At 36.1% G+C, this 21,552-nt stretch overlaps 1 protein-coding gene across 3 annotated transcripts in view; it reads left to right on the top strand.

Moving 5' to 3' along the window:
• The window catches only part of ZRANB3 (zinc finger RANBP2-type containing 3), a 282,266-nt gene that overhangs the window by 174,623 nt on the left and 86,091 nt on the right, over positions 1–21,552 (top strand). For all 3 annotated transcript variants that reach the window (XM_090267121.1, XM_090267113.1, XM_090267104.1), the window contains 2 exons: positions 52–223; positions 1,304–1,420. In XM_090267121.1, coding sequence (XP_090123247.1) covers positions 52–223; positions 1,304–1,420 — 289 coding nt within the window. The remainder of the gene's footprint in view (positions 1–51; positions 224–1,303; positions 1,421–21,552) is intronic.

Raw genomic sequence — 21,552 nt, 5'->3', positions numbered from 1 at the left:
CTTATTAAAAGGAAGAACACATTGAATAAATTGTTTTCTTCATATTAACAGATATTTTGGTAGAAGGCCTCAGTGGGATTGTAGAGGGGCATCAAATCTTAATGAACTTCATCAGTTATTAAGTGACATAATGATTAGAAGGCTAAAGACTGAAGTTTTAACGCAGCTGCCCCCTAAAATCCGACAGCGTATTCCTTTTGATCTTCCATCAGCAACAGCCAAGGTGAGAACCCTTGTTTGATTGAAAGTCTTATTTTAAATACTTTTAAATTATATTGAGAAAGATCGATGTATTTCATATTTTACAGAAGGAAAAGTCTGCTTTCATAATATTTGTTTAATTAATAGAGCATGAGAATTGGCTTTATATTATTTCAAGAAGCAAGCAGGAAGAATTTAACTTTAGTTATTCAATAATGTGAAAAGTCTCCTAGTGATTAAAATATATTTCTACTGAATAGAGAAAGAAAAGTACTTCAATTACAACAAAGGTTTAGTATTAAGGATTCTAAGTATCTGTGGGATGTGAATCAAGGGAAATTGTTTTTCTTCCTTTAGGATTTTTAAAGGAGTATGAATAGCTGTTTTCTAGAATAACTTAGATATAGCCCTGTTCTTGAAATCTTAAAATTCTGTGATCATGTAAAATGTGAAGTTAAACATATCAGAAAGCCAAATCACATTTTGGGTAATGCAATGCTTATATATTCTCTGAAATTTCTTCAAGTCTGTACATAACTTTGTTGGCAAAGACTATTGCTTGTTTTATTTTGAAATCTTAGAGTAAGCATTCTGTAAACATTGAGCAATATGTTATTGGAATAATAATACAATTTTCTTTACTATTTTAGCATTAGAAAAATAAAGGAGAATATATGATTATATTATATTTTTATTTAACTAATATTCCCCAGTTTTTATGCTTATTTAAATAAATCCATATCTTTTATAAAAATATTTTGCTACCATATACATTTTCACTACCCTGCTTTCTTATGTACTTAAATTTTTACGTGTACTTTACAAAATGTTTCCCCTTAAGGGGAAGCTACAGTTGCTTGATGTATGATATTTGTAATGGACTGGTTTTCACCTACAGCTTGTCATTAGTTTCTGTCATTGGTGCGAACATGTGACTGACCTGCTTCCATGTTGATGTTTTTAAATGAACACATTGGTATCTTTGGGAATTTTCTTTTTATATCTTTATATAAAAATTAAAGTAGGTCATGATTCATTACTGCATTAATTGTTCTGTTCTTTATGCTGCATTTCTAATCATTGATATTTTTCTCCCGCATAGGAATTGAATACCAGTTTTGAAGAGTGGGAAAAATTAATGAGAGCTTCAAATTCAGTTGCCACTGAAACTGTTATGGGGTTGATTACTCGCATGTTTAAACAAACTGCTATTGCCAAGGTACTCATTGCTGGGCCATCATGTGTTTGTCTTGCTACAAATTATTTAATGTATTTTAAAGTTTTTACTTAATGCAGCTTATTTGCATATCATAACATGTCTTTGCCATTTAATTTTTAACTCTTTATAATGAAAAAATTTAGGCATATTCTAAGTAAGCAAATAGTATATTGGACACCATTATACCCATCCATATATCGATCCTTTCCTATATAAGAGTAGACTTTGATGCTGTTTCATACCTTAAAAGACATGCATGTATTCATCTTTATTACTATTTTTTCTATGGCTTTATTACATAATTGCTACAAATAATCATTTTGGTTATCAATTATTTTTATTGGTATTATGTTTTTAGTTTTTGACAGAGATGCCCATGTGTTTGTCTAAAAAGAGTTAGAGTTTTTAAATCTCAGTGTGCCTATCAAGTAGACTTATCACATGTTGTTTTCACCAGCCTGGTGGTTCTTAAACATCCCAATGAGTGTCATCACTCTCCAGATCTGAAGTATGTTATAAAATAATTTTTAAATGATGTTTATTGAGGTAGAATTTACATACAGTAAAATTTGTTTTTTTTTAAATGTATAGTTTGATGAGGCTTGACAAATATATAGTTAAGTAAACACCACTACAATGAAGCTAGAGAATGTTTTCATTACTCTAGAAAAGTTTTCTTATTCACCTTTGCAATCATTTCCCTTGAGCTTACCCCTCTAGACCTTGGCAGTCACAGATCAGCTTCTATCACTATAGGTTTGCATTTCCCAGAACGTCTTAAAAATGGAATCATATAGTATGTAGTCTTATTTCTGGCTTCTTTCACTTAATGTAAAACTTTTGAATATTGATCCATGTTTTTGCATGTCATTCATTTTTTTACTTATATTGCTGTAAAATATTCCAACATATGGATGTAAAGATTTTTAAAATTACTATACTAATTAATGGCCATTTGGAGTATTCTCAGGTTGGGCTGTTATGAATAAGCCTATTATAATCATTTATATACAGGTCTTTGTATGGACATTGTTTATTTTCCTTGAGTAAATAACTGGAAATGGGATTGCTAGGTCATATGAAAAATGTAAGTTTATCTTTATAAAAAGTTGCCAAATTGTTTTCCAAAGAGTTATACCATTTTTGAATTCCTATAGGCAATTATACAAGATTTCCAGTTTCAAATCTTTTGTCAGCAGGTGTTATTATCAATCTTTTTAATTTTAGCTATTCTGGTATGTAGTGGTATCACATTGTTATTTTCACTTGTCTTTTATTAATGACTAATGACATTGAACATATTTTCATGTGCTTTTTCACCATTCATTTTCTTTTTGAAAAATGTCTGTTCTTATCAAGCCCATATTTATATTAGGTTATAAGAGCTCTTTGTATATTTAAGACACAAGTCCTCTAACATATATGTTGTTTTCAAATACTTTTCCAAGTGTGTGGATTCCATTTTTATTTTAACATTGTTATTGACAACAGAAATTTTAAATTTTGAAACAGTCCAGTTTATCCATTTTTGCTTTTATGTTTTGTGTTTTTGAGTCCTAATTAATTTTTGCTTAATCCAAGCTTATAAAGATTTTATCTTATGTTTTCTTCTAAAATTACTGTGGTTTTAGGTTATATATGTAAGTCTATTGATTATTTTGAGTTAATTTTTTATATGGTAAAAGTAAAGGGGGAGGGTAAGTTTGTTTTTGCTTTGTTTTGTTTTGTTTGTATGTGGATTTTCATTTGTTTCAGTACTCCTTGTTGGAAAGACTGCTTCTCCCTCAGTGAATTATCTTGGCACCTTTATTTAAAAAATCAATTAGTTATATATATGTGGGTCTGTTTCTGAACTCTTTATTCTGTCCTATTGATCTGTACATCTAACCTTATAGAACACTAGAGTGACTGGAGTATCTTTATAGTATGCCTTGAAGTCACATAGTGTTCATCCCTACTTTATGCTTTTTCAGAATTGTTTTATCTATTGTAGGTCCTTTGCTTTCCTTTATAAGTTTAAAACTTAGCTTATTAAGTATGTATGATTTGATTGGTATTGTTTTGAATCTGTAGATTAATTTGTAAGAATTAACTTCTTTTTAATTGAGGTATTATTGGCACACATATTAGTTTCAGGTGTACAACATAATGATTTAATATTCGTGTATATGACAAAATTATCATCACAATAAATATAGTTAACATCCAGCACTATATATATTTATAATTTTTTTCTTATGGTGAGAACCCTTAAGATTGGCTCTCTTAGCAACTTTCAAACATGCAATACAGTATCATTAACTATAGTCACCATGCTGTATATTATATCCCCTTGACCCATTTACTTTTTAACTGGAAGTTTGTGTCTTTTGACCCCCCATTCACCCATTTCTCATCACCACCCAACCTCTGGCAACCAGTAATTTGTTCTCTGTATCTATGAGCTCAGTATTTTTTTTAAAGATTCCACATAAAAGTGAGATTATATAATATTTATCTTTTTCTGTCTGACTTACTTCACTTAGCATAATGTCCTCAAGATCCATCCCTGTTGTCATATATTGCAAGACTTTCTTCTTTTTTGTGGCTGAATAATATTCCACTCTATGCATATACCACATTTTCCTTAACCGTTCGTCCGCTGATAGACACTTAGATTGTTTCCACATCTTGGCTACTGTAAATAATGGTGCAGTGAACATGGGGTGCATATATCTTTTTGAGTTATTGTTTTCATTTTCTTTTGATAAATACTCCGAAGTGGAATTACTGGACCATATGTTAGTTCTAGTTCTAATTTTTTGAGGAACTTCCATACTTTTTCCCATAGTGACTGCACCAATTTTCATTCCTATCAATAGCACATAAAGGTTCCCTTCCTGTACATCCTCAGCAACCCTTGTTATTTCTTGTCTTTTTGATAGTAGCCATTCTAACAGGAGTGAGGAGGTATTAAGAATTAGCTTCTTAAAAGTATTGAATCTCCTGATCCATGAAAAGAGTATCTCATTTTTAGTATAGGTCTTCTTTAATTTCTTCCAGCAGTATTTTCAGTTTTCTTTTCTTTTTTTAAAAATAATTTATTTATTTGTTTGTTTATTTATTTATTTTTAGAGGGAAAGGAGAAAGAGAGGGAGAGAATCATCACTGTGTGGTTGCCTCTCACTTGCGCCCCCAACTGGGGACCTGACATGCAACCTAGTCATGTGCCCTGACTGGGAATCAAACCATTGACACCTGGCTCGCAGACCGATGCTCCATCCACTGAGCCACAGCAGCCAGGGCTTTCAGTTTTCTTGAATACATTTCGTTAGATTTATTTCTAGGTGTTGCATGTCCTTTTATGCTCCTGTAAATAGCATTTTTTAAATTTAAATTTCTACTTTTTATTGTTAAATACAGAATTATTGATTTTCATATATTGACCTTTTATCCTGTGACCTTGCTGAAGTCACTTATCAGTTCCTATGCTTTTTAAAAATTCTCTGGGATTTTCTACATAGAGCATCATTTTGTCTGCATATAAAGACACTTCTTTTTCTTCCCAGTAATCTATGTCTTTTATTTGCCTTGACTATTACATTGAAGGAACCCAAGTACAATTTTGAATAGAAGTGATAGGATTGAACAGCCTTGCTTTGTTGCCAATCTTAGGTAGAAAGCATTCAGTCTTATGCTCTTAGTTATGTTATCTTTAAATTTTTTTATAGATGCCCTTTCTTAGATTGAAAAAATTTTCTTCTTTTCCTCATTTGTTGAAAGGAGAGATGAGACATATAAAAAATTTTCCTTTGAGAGATCTGAATTATGAGGGAGGTGGCGTCCATAAAAGTGGATAAGAAGAAAACAGCTAAAATTTAACAAAAATATAAAGGCTGAGCATGAATTGTCATGACAGTTCAAAATATCGGGGGTCCTTGACACAGGGAGTTCACCCTCACACACAAGCTTTATTTCCATTGGCCTCTACCTGGTGCTGACTAGGAGGTCAGAGAGCACTCCCACTGGTGGAGTATAAGCATAATTCCCTGCTTATTTCCAGGATTCTTCTCATACTAAGCAAAAGCCTTAAGCCTCTGTGAGAGAGGCAAATCCCCCTTCTCCCAGCCTCCAAAGCCCAGTCCAGGATCAGCCACTTTGGGGATGGATAGAAACAAAAGTTGTCTGCCCCTGGGGATTGGGCTCGAAACTGTTGAAATCAAGACCTTTCACTGATGTAAGACAGAGATTTGTTACTGCAGGAGGAGAGGCAAGAACATCTCTTCTGCTCAGGAGTACTCACAGATATAAGACAGTTTGGTTGCCACAGGGGAAAGGACAGAAATAGTAAGAAAGTCCCATCCCCAAGATTCAGCTGGAGCAAAGGGCCTGCCTTATACTGTGGTACAGAGTTGGTACCAGGAGACATAGGTCTGCTGCCCTCTACCATGAACTTAACACTGAGAAGTCATCAGGATCAATCTACTGGGGGAGAGAGACACCCATTTATAGTGCAAACATGTAGGGACTAGTGGAAGCTAATAATACAGCTGAAACACTTACAAAAACTCTTGGTCTGCATTAACACAAGGTAAAAGCATCTTGTTGTTCGGGGAATTCAAATTTGTGGTGCTCTGAAGGTAAATGTAACAAGAGAACCTAAATACAACTCAATACTGATTAGATTATCTTAGTCCCTCCCACACTGTCACCCTGACAGAAAAAGAAGCATGCCCATTTATGGGTGTAAGTATCATTTATCTCAGACCTGTTCTTCTAGACATAATTTCTATAATTAAATAGAAATTAAGAAAAAATAAATTAAAAATTAACAAATTCATTGTTAAAAGATAAAACCGTCAATAACACCAACTGGAGAGAGGACCCACATTGTAGAACTAGTACACAAGGAATTTTTTAAAAGCTATGAATAATCTTTTAAAAGATGTAGTAGAAAAAATAACACATGAAAAAAAGGAGCGGCCCTGGCTGCTGTGGCTCAGTGGATTGAGCATCGGCCTGCGAACCAAGTGTCGCTGATTCAATTCCCAGTCAGGACACATAACTAGGTTGCACGTCAGGTCCCCAGTTGGGGGCACAAGTGAGAGGCAACCACACAGTGATGATTCTCTCCCTCTCTTTCTCCTTTCCCCTCTCTTTTAAAATTAAAATAAATAAATAAACAAATAAATAAATTATTTTTAAAAAAAGAAAAGAAGGAGAATTTTGGAAGAAATATGGAAACTATAAAGACAGTAAAATGAAAATGCTAGAAATAAAAAAAAACAAAACAATATCTGAAAAAACAATTCTTTCAATAAGCTTCTAAGCCAGTAGTGGAGATATAATGTAGTCATAAAAAATACAAATGTCCTGGATATTTATCCTAGAGAAATGAAAACTTAGATTTATACTTATAATACATCAATAAAATGGAATACTCAATGAAAAGGATTGTACTATTGTTAAACAGTGAATTGGATGATTCTCAAAAGCATAATACTTAGTGAAAGCCAGTCTCAAAGTTTACATAGATCCTGACACTATTTTTATAATGTTTTCAAAACAATAGTCTTATAATAATAGAAAATAATATCATAACAATGTAATTTTCCTGGTGTTGATATTTTAATATGGTTATATAAGAAGTTATTATTGGTTGTGTCTAGGTTAAGGATACACAGGAACTCTATATTGTTTTTACAACCACTGGTGTGTCTAAAATTATTTCAAAATAAAAAATTTTAAATAGTATATATAGTGGATACAATAAAGCAATCTGTTGACAGAAAAATTCTAAGTTAATTCAAAATAAGACAAAAAAAAGGAACAGAAAGAACAACTGGATCAAATAGAAAACAACCAACAAGATGATAGATTTAAATTCAGTTATATCAATAATTACATTAAATGTGAATGATCTAAACCCACCATTTAAAAAGCAGGAATTATCAAATTGCATAAATTATATGATACCTACAAGAAGGTCACTTTTAACTATGAAGGCTAATGCTTAAAAATGAATGGCCGAAAGAAGATATATCATGCAAACAATAAGAAGAAACCTAAAATAATAAATATTAATACCAGTTAATATAGACTTCAGAACAAAGAATATTACCAAATGAAAGAAGAGATTTACATAATAATAAAGGAGTCAATTCATCAATTACAGATATTAGTCCTAAATGTGGGTATAACTGATAACTAAAACTAATCACTAAAACTTTTTTTAGAAAACAGAAAGGGAACCAATACCTCCCAAATAATTTTGTAAATCCAGGATTACCCTGATAACAAGACAAAACAGACACATCATGAAAAAGCTACAGGTCACTAACCTTCATGAATGTGAAAATCCTTAACAAAATATTAGCATATCACACTCACCAATGTGTAAAATAAGTATACCAGCAATATAAGATTTGTTTAAGATTGAATTAATCAATAACTGTAATTCACCACAATAATATAAAAATGGAAAACCATATGATTATCTCAATCAAATGACAATTTTACATTCATTCATGATAAAACCTCTTGAATAAAACTTCCTCATTCTAATAAAAAGCATTTATGAAAAACATACAATTAATATCATACTTAATGGTCTAAGACTAAGTTCTATTCCCCTGAGATCAGGAACAAGACGCGAGATTGCTCTCACCACTTTTTTTCAACATTGTTCGATCCAACATTTTCTTTTTTTTTAAGTATATTTTATTATGTTGTTACAGTAATTCCAACTTTTTGCCCTCTGCTCCCCTCTGCTCAGTACTCCCCTTCCCACCAGCAATCCCACCCCCCTTAGTTCATGTACATGGGTCGTACATATAAGTTCTTTGGCTTCACCATTTACTATATTATTTTTAACTTCCCCCTGACTATTTTGTACCAAACAATTATGCTTCTTAATCCCTGCACCATATCCCCATTTCTCCCCCTCCCCCCTCCCAGCTGATAATCCTCCAAATGATTCCCATACCTATGGTTCTGTTCCTACCTCCCAGCTGATAATCCTCCAAATGATTCCCATACCTATGGTTCTGTTCCTATTCTGGTTTGCTAAGTTGGATTTTGTTTTTATTTTTATTTTTTAGATTCAGTTGTTGATGGTTGTGAGTTTGTTGTCATTTTAGTATTTATAGTTTTGATCTTCTTTTTCTTAAGTAAGTCCCTTTGACATTTCATATAATAATGGCTTGGTGATGATGAGCTCCTTTAGCTTCACCTTGTCTGGAAAGCACTTCATCTGCCCTTCCATTCCAAATGATAGCCTTGCTGGATAGAGTAGTCTTGGTTGCAGGTTGCTTTTCATCACATTGAATACTTCTTGCTAGTCCCTTCCTGCCTGCAAAGTGTACTCTGAGAAATCAGCTGATAGTCCTATAGGCACCCCCCTGTAGGCAACTCTCCACCTCTCTCTAGCTGCCCATAGGACTCTCTTTATCTTTCACCTTTGGCATTTCAATCATGATGCGTCTTGGTGCGGTCCCCTCTGAGTCCAGCTCGTCTGGGACCCTCCGTGCTTCCCAGACCTGTATGTCCATCTCCTTCACAAATTTGGGAATTTTTCCTCATTTTTTTCAACTCCTGCTTCCTCATTTTGCACTGGTTGACTATTTTTTTTTCCTTATGTTCCAAGTCATTGATTTGAATCCCGGTTTCCTTCCCTTCAGCATGGGTTTTGTGTGGATGTTCCTTCGTTTCACTTAACATAGCCTTCACTTCTTCTCTTATGTGTTTGCCATACTCAAGTATATCTGTCAAGTCTGTGAGCATCTTTATCACCAGTGTTTTGAATTCTATGTCTGTTAGGTTGTCTATCTCCTCTCATCTGTGAGGTTGGCTTAGTTCTCCCACTGGAACCTTGATCCATTTCCCCTCTTGGGCCATACTTCTCTGTCTCCTCATTCTGACAGGCTCCTGTGTTTCTTTGCCTCCACGTCCCGGATAGAGCTATTGCTCCTGTTACGTTGTAATGGGCAGAGCTTTAGGTATTCGTCAGTACAGGGTGACCTGTTTCACCACGTTGTGGCGCTGTATGTGGGGAAGAGGTCCAAGAGGGAACAATGCCACCAGCCCAGCATTCGCCCCCACCCCAGGCACCTCTCTCACTCCTGCACTAGACTGGTACCCCACTAGCTGCTGCCCTAGCCGTTGTTCCCAGAATGGGTGGGTCTGCGGACATTCTAGGACTGTGGGGGCCCTTTAAACAAATGGACTCTGCTGAGAGACTGGCAGTTTCTGCCTGCATCCCAGCCCCCATTGGTCTGCACAGTCAGAAACAATGAGGCTTGATTTTCCCTGGTGCTGGTACCGTGAATTGCTAGGTCTGGTGAGGAGCTGGAAACACTCCCCACGTGTTCCTCCTGCCTTTAAAATGTGTAACTGCACTTTCCACCAGCCTGCCGCTGCCACCGCTGCTGCTGCCACCACATGGCGTCCTCTCCACCCCAGCTTCACCCCTCCTACCTGTCTGGATGAGTATTTCTTCTTTATGTCTTTGTTTGCTGGACTTTCATGCAGTTTTATTTTTTGGAACTTCTAGTTGTTTCTAGTTTTAAGGTAGTTGTGTTCCTTCTTAGTTGTGGAGGGAGATGCAGCATGTCTGTCTAAGCCTCCATCTTGGCCGGAAGTTGAGCCAACATTTTCTTAAAACTATGCAATAAGACTAGAAAATGTAATAAAAGGAATGCAGATTGAAAAGGAATAAATAAAATTGTCTATATTCACAGACAACCTGGTGGTCTACATAGAAAGTCCAGGAACAATCAAGCTACTAGAACTAATAAGTGAATTATCAAGGTTGTGGGATCCAAGTTCAATATGCAAAAATCATTTGTAGTTCTATATATACTAACAATGAAAAATCAGAAATTGAAATTTTAAGAATACAATTTACAATAACATCAATAAACACGAACTACTTTAGGATAAATTCAACAAAATATACACACTGAAACTACAAAATATTGTTTAGAGAATAAAAAGGAAACTTCAAAAAATGAAAAGATAGATCATGTTCATAGATCAGAAGACTTACTATTGCTAAGATGCCAGTTCTCTTTAAATTAATTTATATATTCAATGCAATGCTAATCAAAATCCTTGTAGTCTTTTTTTAGAAATTGACAAGCTGAATAAAATGTATGAGGCAACACAGGAACTTACTATAGCAAAAATAATTCTGAACAAAGCTGAAAGACTCACACTACATGATCTAAACACTTACTATAAAGTTGCAGTAATCAAGACTTTGTGGTATTGGCATAAGGAGAGGCTTTTATATTAATGAACCAGAAAAGTGAGTCTAGAAATAGGCCTCCATATAGATTGTCAATTGATTTTAGGAAAAGGAAACAATAGTTCTTCAGCAAACAGTACTAGGGCAGTTCAATAGCCTTAAGGGAAAAAAATGAGCCTCGACCATTATTTCATACCATACATAAAAATTAACTTGAAGTGGGTCGAAGACATAAATATGTTAATGTATAAAAATTTGAGTAACACACATACACAAAAATATTTCCAGACCTTGGTAGCAATTCTTTTAGACAGGATAAAAAAACACTTTTAATTATTAAACTTAGTGAGATAACATTAGTTAATAACATTATATAAAATTAATGTGTACAGCATTGTAATTCAACATCTGTAAAAGCACATACTTTAAAGGTGAAAACAATGGGACTCAAAACTAAAACTTATGGTGCTTTAAAAAGTACGATTTACAAAAAACACTGTTATAAAAATGCAAATGTAAAATACAGATTAGAAGAAAGTATTTGCAGTGCATTCACCCTGTTTCATTTTCCCATGTCATAGTTTTTTATCATAATTTTTGGTTTGATCAGTGTTCATTGGTTTCAGTGTAATGAGTCAGTTAAACATTTCACGGTTGACTAATTACATTTCTTTTGACAACTGTTATTTTTCAGAGTTAATAGCTGTCTTGTTTGTTTGCTTGCTTTCTTAACTTTCTTTGTACTTCATACTGAGTACAGAATGCTTGTTTAAGGGTAAAGAATGTATTTGAGAACCTTTTATATAATTTCCTGTCTGTAGTAAGAAACCCTTGTTGGAAGTCAGAAGTGTTGATAGTCAGTAGGAAGTTGGCACCTAATTCCTAGTGTTACCTGACAGGGACCAGCTTGGAGCCGGTCTGCCTCAGGCTGGCCTGCAGTGTGTGGGTTCTTGACTTTGTGTAGGAAAGGTTTCACAGCACGAGTCCAGGTGATTTTAAGAGTATGTTTATTAAAGTGGGGGATGGTGAAACAAAGGAGGGGCTTAGGGTAGAAGAAGTAACAGGAGAAAGCCTACGTGCAGTCCTCTGATTTGGCTTCCTATAAAAGTTCGAGGAATGGAGTAAGCCAAGGCAGGGCTGCTTTTAGCTCCCCTGGAAGTCAGAGCAAAGGGGGCCCTGGAGATAGGATCAGGGGATAAGCCCAGGTCAAGCTGCCCCTTGGCTGCAAGTCTCCTAGGGACCATTAGAGTTTAGAAAAAAGTAAAAAGTTCATGCCCTGGAAGGGGCATGGGTATGCTCTAGAGCAAGCCCACACTGAGTCTTTGTCCTGAGTGCTTTGTATCCTGTGGATGAGAATCTCAGGAGAGGGTTTCAGCAAAATATTCATCAGCTTTCTGGGTGCATTTTAAATCTACTGATGTGTCAAAATGAGCACAAAGTGGGGTTTGGGAATATTCTTTGGTCTGCCATCCTGTTTTACTTTTATCTTGGGTCTGTCTGCCTTTTAATGGGGTTTTGTTATTAGTTCCCCTGACTTCATCTCTCCTTACGTTTAGCTGGTGCAGATGACATTAATTGGGTCTTTGTTCTCTATTTCCCAGGCCAGGGAGGTTTAAGCTATGTATTCTTTGGTTATGGAGGAGAGGTATAAACCATTTATTCTCATGTCCTTGGTTCAGGGAGGTAAGGTCTTGTGATTCACTAGCTGGCTCTAAGTTGCCCAAACTGTTTGGCCTTGTTTGATTTTCTTGCCTCAGTTTCCTCATTCCTATTGCCCAGGAATTTTCTAGCTTCTTACTATCTTGTCACACTAGGATTCTTGAAGGAAAACAGTTGAAAAGTCAGTATCCCCAGATTGGAACATGTTCCTAAAGATTAATGGCAGCAGAAGACTAATCCTTGCCACTCCAATTCCCTAGTTTTTAGTTATTTTTCATCCCCTCCCTATTAGAGCCTCTGTCCTCAACCACCTACATAAATTGGAACTATGTACTTCTATTCCTGGGCTGCAGCTAGAAAAAATTAGTTTATGGCATTACTAAATTTGAATTCTTCATACATTTTCCCCCAGAAACATTATTGATTTCCAGTAATTAGAGTCTATAATAACTGTAAATAATACAGGTTAGCTATATTGTAGATGAAATAGATTTGGGGGAAGGTAGCTACTTATCAACTACATTTAATATTGTTTTTCTGAGAAAATGTGTTCAGAAGTCTCCCAAGCCAATTTGTAAATGAGCTTTTGAATACCACAGGTTATAAACTGGCTACTATGCTGTATGCAAATTAGTTTTGAAGATTCCTTTCTTTATCTGTTTTCCTAACTAATTTAACAGATACTTATTGAGTGCCTAGTATGTGGCAAGGATATTGCTTGGTTCCAGGAGTGCATAGTGAACAAGATACAGTGTCTTACCTCTCAAAGAATCTGAGTCTGTTGGGGAAGACAGCAAAATAAATGTGCAACTATAGAAGAGTATATTTAGTACTTCAAACTGTGGAAGCACATGGGAGAAACACCTGGCTGAGTCTTAGGGTGGGATGTGGGGGGATGGGGAAAGTGTTTGGGAAAGACATCCCAAGGAATGGGACATAAGATTTAGCCAACAAAAAATGAGGTGAGTGAAATAGAAAGCGGATAGGGCTGATAGATTATATGATGAATTTCAGACAGATGAAAAGCTTTTGCAAACTCACAAGGATTAACCAGAAATGGCATAGTTAGGGAACCAAAAGTAGGTCATCATGGCTAAAACATAGTGTCAGGAAGGAATTCTGAGAGAGCTATACTGGAGATTATAGAGGTGAGTAACCTTATCATGAAGGTCACAGTTCATAGTTTATAATTTCTCCTCAGAGTTCTGAGGAATCTGATATAGTGGAGTAGAGTAAGAGGATCAGATTTGTGCTTTTGATAGACATACAGTATGCGGAGAATGCAGTGGAAGAAACAACCTGTAGGCAGCGAACCCAGTGGGGATACGCACTGGAAATCAGGCTCACAGTGGATGAACTAAACTAAGGCAGTGGCTGTACCACATCTTAACTGGAAACAAAGAAAGAATTCAAGAGTTGTTAAGATGACAAATCAATGGACATTGGTGATTGACTGAGTGTGGAGGGGAGGGGAAAAGTAGAATCTAGATTTCTTGTTTGGTCACCTGGGTTGATGATTGTGCCATTTATGGAAACTGGGAAAAACAAGAGGTACAGTTTATACCCAGAACCCCATTAAATGTGATCTATGCCAAACTCAGCAAAGCATAAGGTTTTAGATAATAGAATATATTTTTATACTATGCAGCATCATATGAGAAATACTTTTTTCTTTATTGAATCAGTTGAACATTATGCTGAGAAATTTAAAGATAATTCCAACTATCTAATAATAGTTTATCTGAATTTGAAAATCTTGGTAAGCATAAGAAGATTTTTAAAGAAAATAATGAGTTTTCAAGTAAATGTATTGTGTGAATAGATAGTTACTTACAGGACATGCTTATTTTGGAGGCATATACCTTTATTAGTTTTGGTATTTAATTTTTAAAGGAATATAACTATGTAATAAATACTGTGTAAAGTGTAAAATCTTTTTCTTGTCAGCTCTTCTGAGAAAGTGACTATTTCTCACATCCATTTATATGACTATTTTAACACTGTTTATTAATTTTGGTTAGAGAACAATGAGCTAGAAAGTACCTCTGAGAGTCATCTGTTCTCTTCCTTTGCTCTAGGCAGTTATGTCTAAAGTGTTCCAGAGAAATGTGTCTTCATCTATTCCAGTTTTAATAGAGCTCCAGGATAGCTTTCTTTCTCTGCTCTAATCTTCTCTTCTTTTTCTCATATCCTACAATGTCTTGTTGGCAGACAGGAATATAGTACCACTGCTTCAAATTAGGTCATGTCAACAAATTAGGTCATATTGATATGATAATTGTTAATATATACAATGCTATACTATAGTACCATACAGTTATGGTATTGACATACGTTGTCCACGTGCTGTATAAACAGTTATTCTGGTCTACCTTTGGAGATTAAGTACTTGTACTTCTTAGGAGGATAGAGTCTGTGTAAGTCTTAAGTATCTTTGTTATTATGTCCTTAGTTTTGTTATTACATTATTGAGATCTCTTTTTCAGATATTTCTTTTTTTTTAAGTATATTTTATTGGTTATGTTGTTACAGTAGTCCCAATTTTTTCTCCTTTACGCCCTTCTGCCCAGTACCCCCCTTCCCTCTAGCAATCCCACCCCCTTAGTTCATATTCAAGGGTCGTGCATATAAGTTCTTTGGCTCCACCCTTTCCTATATTATTGTTTTTTTAAAAAATAATTAAGTAATTAATTTTTATAACAATAAAAAATAACAATCCCCCCCCCCAGACTTAAGACCCTTTATAATCTTATAAAGGAAAATAGACGAAGCTCTTGTGCTCCTCTGGCTGCTTCAAGCTGGGCATGGTCGTCATCCTACCTATCCTTGGGTCCAGAAATCCCTAATATAGTGGGGGGTGTGGAGAGGAGGGTGGCCTTCCCACATGGGGAAGGATCGTGCAGACTCCAGGTCGGTTGGCTGTCCCTGGACCACAGCGTGCTTGGTTTAACAGGCTGACATCCTTGTATTCTGGGGCAACAGATTTGGCAACAGGGTTAAAGACATCATTCAATTCATAACCACTAGATGACAAAAGGCAGGGATTAATTTTTCAGTATCCCACATTAGGGGAAAAAAAGGGGCTTCTTTGGAGGAAGGTGTGCCAGGCACATCACACCTGTCCAAAATCCTTTTGCCCACTATACTTAGTTTGGGCTGAGGGGAATATTTTAGGTTTCCACCATCTCAGACCTCTGGGTCCTTTCTGTCCAAGCCATTAGAATAGAAAAGAGAAACCAGTTTTAAAGTGAAGTCCACAGAGCACTCCATTCTTCACGAACCCAGCCACTTAGTTCAGCCAAACTGTTGAGTCTCAGGAGGCAGTAATGCAGATGGGCTTCTTAGGTGAGGCCTATACATACAGACAATCACAGGTAATGAGATCATAGGCTTTATGCCCTTTAATAACAGAGAACACATGTTAATTTATGCAACATAACCCACAAACCAGTCTCTAAATCTGTAAGACTGTCTTATTGGAAAGACATCCCGTTGCAAGGCATTTGACATTCTTCTTGCCTGTCAATTAAGCATCTTTGATGATGCCACAGACATAGTTTAACTTTCAAATGAAAACAAACTTTAAATGAAAAGAAATTTTAAAGACAGTTAGCTGCACTACTTTATAGTCTACCACTGAGCATTGTGATTTTCCCTGAATCACTATTTTTCTCCTTAAGTTTACCCTCCTTGTCATTAAAGGGACTACATTAAGTCCATATTTAATTTATCCTGTTCATTTGCATAAACACTACAAGAGCAGCAGATGATCGCTTATGATCTTTAAGTCTGCTTTGCTGGAACTTACATGAGGAACATTTAGGGTGACCTTCACTCTGCCCTTCAGGGCACAGAAGCTGAGCCACATACCTGCCATTCAGCCTTGCCTGTAAACACCTGTCTTTTCCAAGTCCTTCAGGTTTTCCATTGTGCCTCAAGGTTCTTTCTAGCCATCTTTCAGGAAGGCAACCTTTGTTCCTTCCCTGGGGAGAATGCCTTGGACCACAAAACCAACCAAGGTACCAGGCCTTTTATCTCGTGGCCTTCTATTACCTTCAAAGTCAATCCTAGTTCCTCGGGGCTTTTTGGTAACAACCAGAGCCCAAGTATGTCTCCTTTAGGCATGACATTCCAGTCAAAGTCATGATCAACAAAACCTCTATTTACACCTGGTCTTATTAGTTTTATGCAAAGAACCTTAAGTCATTACTTAATTCTTCAGAATGCCAAATTCTGGAGGGATCAGATAGGGAGAAATATATACAGTGTGAAAGAAAATTCTTGTCCTAATATTCACTAAAATTGCATTTCCATTCTTTATATTTTCTTTTTCCCCCCACTAAAAAATTTTATTTTGTTTTGTTTTTTCTATTACAGTTGTCCCACCTTTATCTTCTATTGTTTCCCCACACCCTGCCCCCACCTTCTCCAAAAACCAGTCCCCACCCAGTTGTTCATGTCCATGGGTCATTTATACATGTTCTTTGACTAGACGATTCCCCTTCTTACCCGCTTCTCTCCCTCCCCTCTCCACCCTTGTCACTGTTAGTCTACTCCTTGTTTACATACCTCTGGTTCAATTTTGCTCATTTGTTCATGTTGTTCATTATTCTGAAGTAATAGGTGATAGCATAAGGTATTTTTCTTTCGTTGCCTGGCTTATTTCGCTAAGCATAATTCTCTCTAGATCGATCCATGATGTTGCAAATAGTAGAAGTTTCTTCTTTCTTTCTGCTACATAGTTCTCCATTGTGTAAATGTACCATCGTTTCTTGATCCACTCATCTACAGATGAGCACTTAGGTTGTTTCCAGCACACAGCTATTGTAAATAGTGCTGCTAGGAACATAGTGATGCATAGGTCTTTTTAATTGGTGTTTCAGGATTCTTTGGATATAATCCTAGCAATGGAATTGTTGGTTCAAAGGCAGTTCCACTTTTAGTTTTTTGAGGTAATTCCATACTGTTTTCCATAGCGGCTGCACCAGTCTGCATTCCCACCAGCAGTGAACCAGGGTTTCCTTTTCTCCACATACTCACCAGCACAAGTTGTTGATTTGTTGATGATGGCCATTCTGACTGGTGTGAGGTGGTATCTCATTGTGGCTTTTATTTGCATCTCTCTGATGACTATTGATGTGGAGCATTCTTTTATATGTCTATGGATCTCTGTATGTCCTGTTTGGAGAAGTGTTTGTTCAGGTCCTTTGCCCATTTTTTAATTGGGCTGTCTGTCTTCTTGGTGTTGAGTCATACAAGTTCTTTATATATTTGGAGATCAATCCCTTGTCTGAGGTATCATTGGCAAATATATTGTCCCATATGGTTGGTTCCCTTGTCATCTTGCTGATGTTTTTGTTTGCTGAGCAGAAACTCTTTAGTTTGATATAGTCCCATTTGTTTATTCTTTCCTTTATTTCCCTTGCCTTAGGAGATATATCAGTGAAAATGTTGCTACGTGGGATATCTGAAATATTCCTGCCTATGTTTTCCTCTAGAACTTTTATGGTACCACGGTTTACATTTAAGTCTTTCATCCATCTTGAGTTTATTCTGATATACAGTGTAAGTTGGTGGTCTAGTTTCATTTTTTTTCATGTCCCTGTCCAGTTCTCCCAACACCATTTATTGAAGAGATTCTTTTCACGCATTTTATTTCCTTCCCCCTTTGTCAAATATTACTTGATCATATAGACCTAGATTTATTTCTGAGCTCTCTATTCCATTCCTTTGATCTATATACCTGTTCTGATGCCAGTACCAGACTGTTCTGATTACTGTGGCCTTGTAGTATAGTTTGATATCAGGTATTGTGATTCCTCCTACTGTGTTCTTCTTCCTCAAGATTGCTGTGGCTATTCGGTCTCTTTTTGGTTCCATATAAATTTTTGAAGTATTTGTTCTAGGTCTGTGAAATATGTCATTGGTATTTTAATAGGGATTGCATTGAATCTATAAATTGCTTTGGGTAGTATGGACATTTTAATGATGTTGATTCTTCCCATTCATAAACATGGTATATGCTTGCATTTATTTGTGTCTTCCTTAATTTCTTTCTTCAGTGTTAATGTAGTTTTCAGGGTATAGGACTTTTACCTCCTTGGTTAAGTTTATTCCTAAGTACTTTATTTTTCTTGTTGCTATGGTAAATGGGATTTTTCTTTTAGTTTCTATCGCTAATATTTTATTGTTGGTGTACAGAAATGCCTTCGATTTCTGAATATTGACTTTATACCCTGCTATTTTGCCAAATTCACTTATTAGGTCGAGTAGTATTTTCGTGGAGTCTGTAGGGTTTTCTGTGTACACTATCATGTTGTCTGCAAGTAATGACAGTTTTACTTCCTCTTTTCCAATTTGAATGCCTTTTATTTCTCTTTCTTGTCTGATTGCTGTGACTAGAACTTCCAAGGCTATGTTGAATAGGAGTGGAGAGAGTAGACATCCTTGTCTTGTTCCTGATCTCAGGGGGAATGCTTTCAGTTTTTGCCCATTGATTATGATGTTGCCTGCAGGTTCTCATATATGGCCTTTATTATGTTGAAGTATGCTTCCTCTATTCCCATTTTGCTGAGTGTTTTCATCATAAATGGGTGTTGTACTTTATCAAATGCTTTTTCTGTATCTATTGATATGATCATATAGTTTTTGTCTTTCATTTTGTTTATGTGGTGTATTACGTTTATTGATTTGCAAATATTAAACCATCCTTTCATCCCTGGGATGATCCCACTTGATTGTGGTGCATGATCTTTTTAATATATTGCTGGATCCAGTTTACCAATATATTGTTGATGATTTTAGCATCTATGTTCATCAGCGATATTGGCCTGTAGTTTTCTTTCTTTGTTGTGTCTTGACCTGGTTTTGGAATTAGGGTAATACTGGCTTCATAGAACGAGTTTAGAAGTCTTCCATCTTCTTCGAATATTTGAAATAGTCTGAGGCGGATAGGAGTTATTTCTTTCCTAAATGTTTTGTAAAATTCACCTGTGAAGCCATCAGGTCCGGGGCTTTTGTGTGCCGGGAGTGTTATTATTACTATTTCATTTTCACTAGTTGTTATTGGTCTGTTCAGGCTTTCTGCTGCTTCTTGATTCAGTTTTGGAAGATTATATGTTTCGAGAAATTTCTCTATTTCATCTAGGTTGTCAAATTTCTTGTGATAATAATAATTATTCATAATAATTTCTTACAATCCTTTGTCTTCCTGTGGTATCAGTCGTGATTTCTTCTCTTTCATTTCTGATTTTATTTATTTGGGTCCTCTCTCTTTTTTTCTTGATGAGCCTGGTTAAAGGCTTGTCAATTTTGTTTATCTTTTCAAGAACCAGCTTCTACTTTTTTTGATCTTTTGAATTGTTTGTTTAATCTCTATGTCATTTAATTCTGCACTGATCTTGTGATTTCCTTCCTTCTACTCGCTTTGCGCTTTGCTTGTTGTTCTTCCTCTAGTTTTAGTAGCTGTAGAGTTAGCTTTTTTATTAGAGATTCTTCCATCCTTTTTAGGTAGGCCTGTATTGCTATGAACTTTCCTCTCAGGACTTCTTTCACTGTGTCCCATATATTTGGGGTCGTTGTGTGTTCATTATCATTTGTTTCCAGAAACTTTTTGATTTCTTCCTTGATGTCATTGTTAACCCATTCCTTATTTAATAGCATGTTATTCATTCTCCATGAGTTTGAATGTTAGGTTGACTATCTCCTTGTTTGTGAGGTTGGCTATCTCCTCGTCGCTTAGTTCTTCCACTGGAACCTTGATCCTTTCCCTTTTTTGGGCCATACTTCTCTGTCTCCTCATCTTGACAAGCTTCTGTGTTTGTCTGCCTCTGTGTCTTAGGTTGAGCTGTCACACCTGTTACTTTGTAAGGAGCGGAGCCTTAAGTATTCTTCATAGAGGGCTACTCGTTTCACCATGTTGTGGCACTGTATGTGGGGGAGGGGTCTGAGAGGGAACAATGCCACTTGCTCAGCACTCACCCCTTTTCCAAGCACTTCTCCCACTTCCATATGGGAATGGTACCTATCTAGCTGTTTTTCTGTCCATCAATTTCAGAGTGAGTGTGTCTGTGGACATTCTAGGACTGTGGGGGCCCTTTTAACAAGCGGACTCTGCTCAGAGACCATCATTTTCTTCCTCTGCCCCAACCCCCACTGGTTTACACAGCGAAAAGCAATGAGGCTTTATTTTCCCCGGCGCTGGGACTGTGAGCTGTGCGGTCTGGTCTGGTGCTGGGAGTGCTCCCCAAGTGTCCCTTCTGACTTTTTAAAACGTGTGACTGCGGTTTCTGCCGGCCTGCTGCTGCCACCACTGCTCTTGCCACCACACCGCATCCTCTCTGCCCCAGCTCCACCTCTTCTACATGTCTGTATGATTATTTCGTCTTTATATCTTTGTTTGTTGGACTTCCATGCAGCTTGATTTTCTGGAACTTCTGGTTGTCTCTAGTTTTGAGGTAGTTGTGTTCCTTCTTAGTTGTGGGAGATGCAGCGTCCAGATATTTCTTAATGATAAGAAGTTTATAAGTGATAATAAGCAGTAAATAATTATGGTAAACACTAAACAAAGGAAATGAACATAAAATACTCAGTGTTTCTGCTAAGAAGTTAATTAGTGAGGAATCTCAGATCATTAAAATTATTTTCTTCTGTATCCTTATTCTTATTGCCTTTAATATTTATTGAGAATACAGTGGATACAAATGGACAGATTATTTACACTCAGGATAAGTATATTACTCTCCTAGGAAAAAAGCAGACATCAGTGGTATGTATGGGGTTTAGCCAACTTTTAGCTATTTTCTGGTACATCTCATTTTTAGACAAAACCACTTTAAAAGAAATGCCAAATATTTGTGTCGGATTAAACCAGCCCATAAGTTAAATTTCTGTTATTCTGGGACTGGCAGGATTCCTTAGTGCCTGAAAATTTTTTCAGAGCCTGATTGCTTTAAACATGGTTTCATTATACACAATATGCATTTCCTCTTTGCTGTTTTGCCTCAGTAGCTTAACACGAGTAGAATCCTATTTATAATGTGCAGTGAGATAGAATGAGGCTACTGTAATAGTCTGTTGCTCAGAGACTGGGATACTGTGAGACTTAAGAGTGCCTCTCTCTAAGCCAGTTCTTTTGTTTAAGAACAAGGTCTCTATTTAACAAGGCATAGTCTGCCTCCTGTTCATTAGTAGGGAGATGGTCAGTAACTGTAAAGTGAAAATAGCACAATAATGTTATTTTAGAGGA

This window comes from Furipterus horrens, unplaced genomic scaffold (genome assembly GCF_987537825.1).
Source record: "Furipterus horrens unplaced genomic scaffold, mFurHor1.1.pri manual_scaffold_1, whole genome shotgun sequence".
Taxonomy (NCBI): domain Eukaryota; kingdom Metazoa; phylum Chordata; class Mammalia; order Chiroptera; family Furipteridae; genus Furipterus; species Furipterus horrens.
The sequence above is the reverse complement of the archived record's forward strand: the minus strand, read 5'-3'. Positions and strand labels throughout refer to the sequence as shown.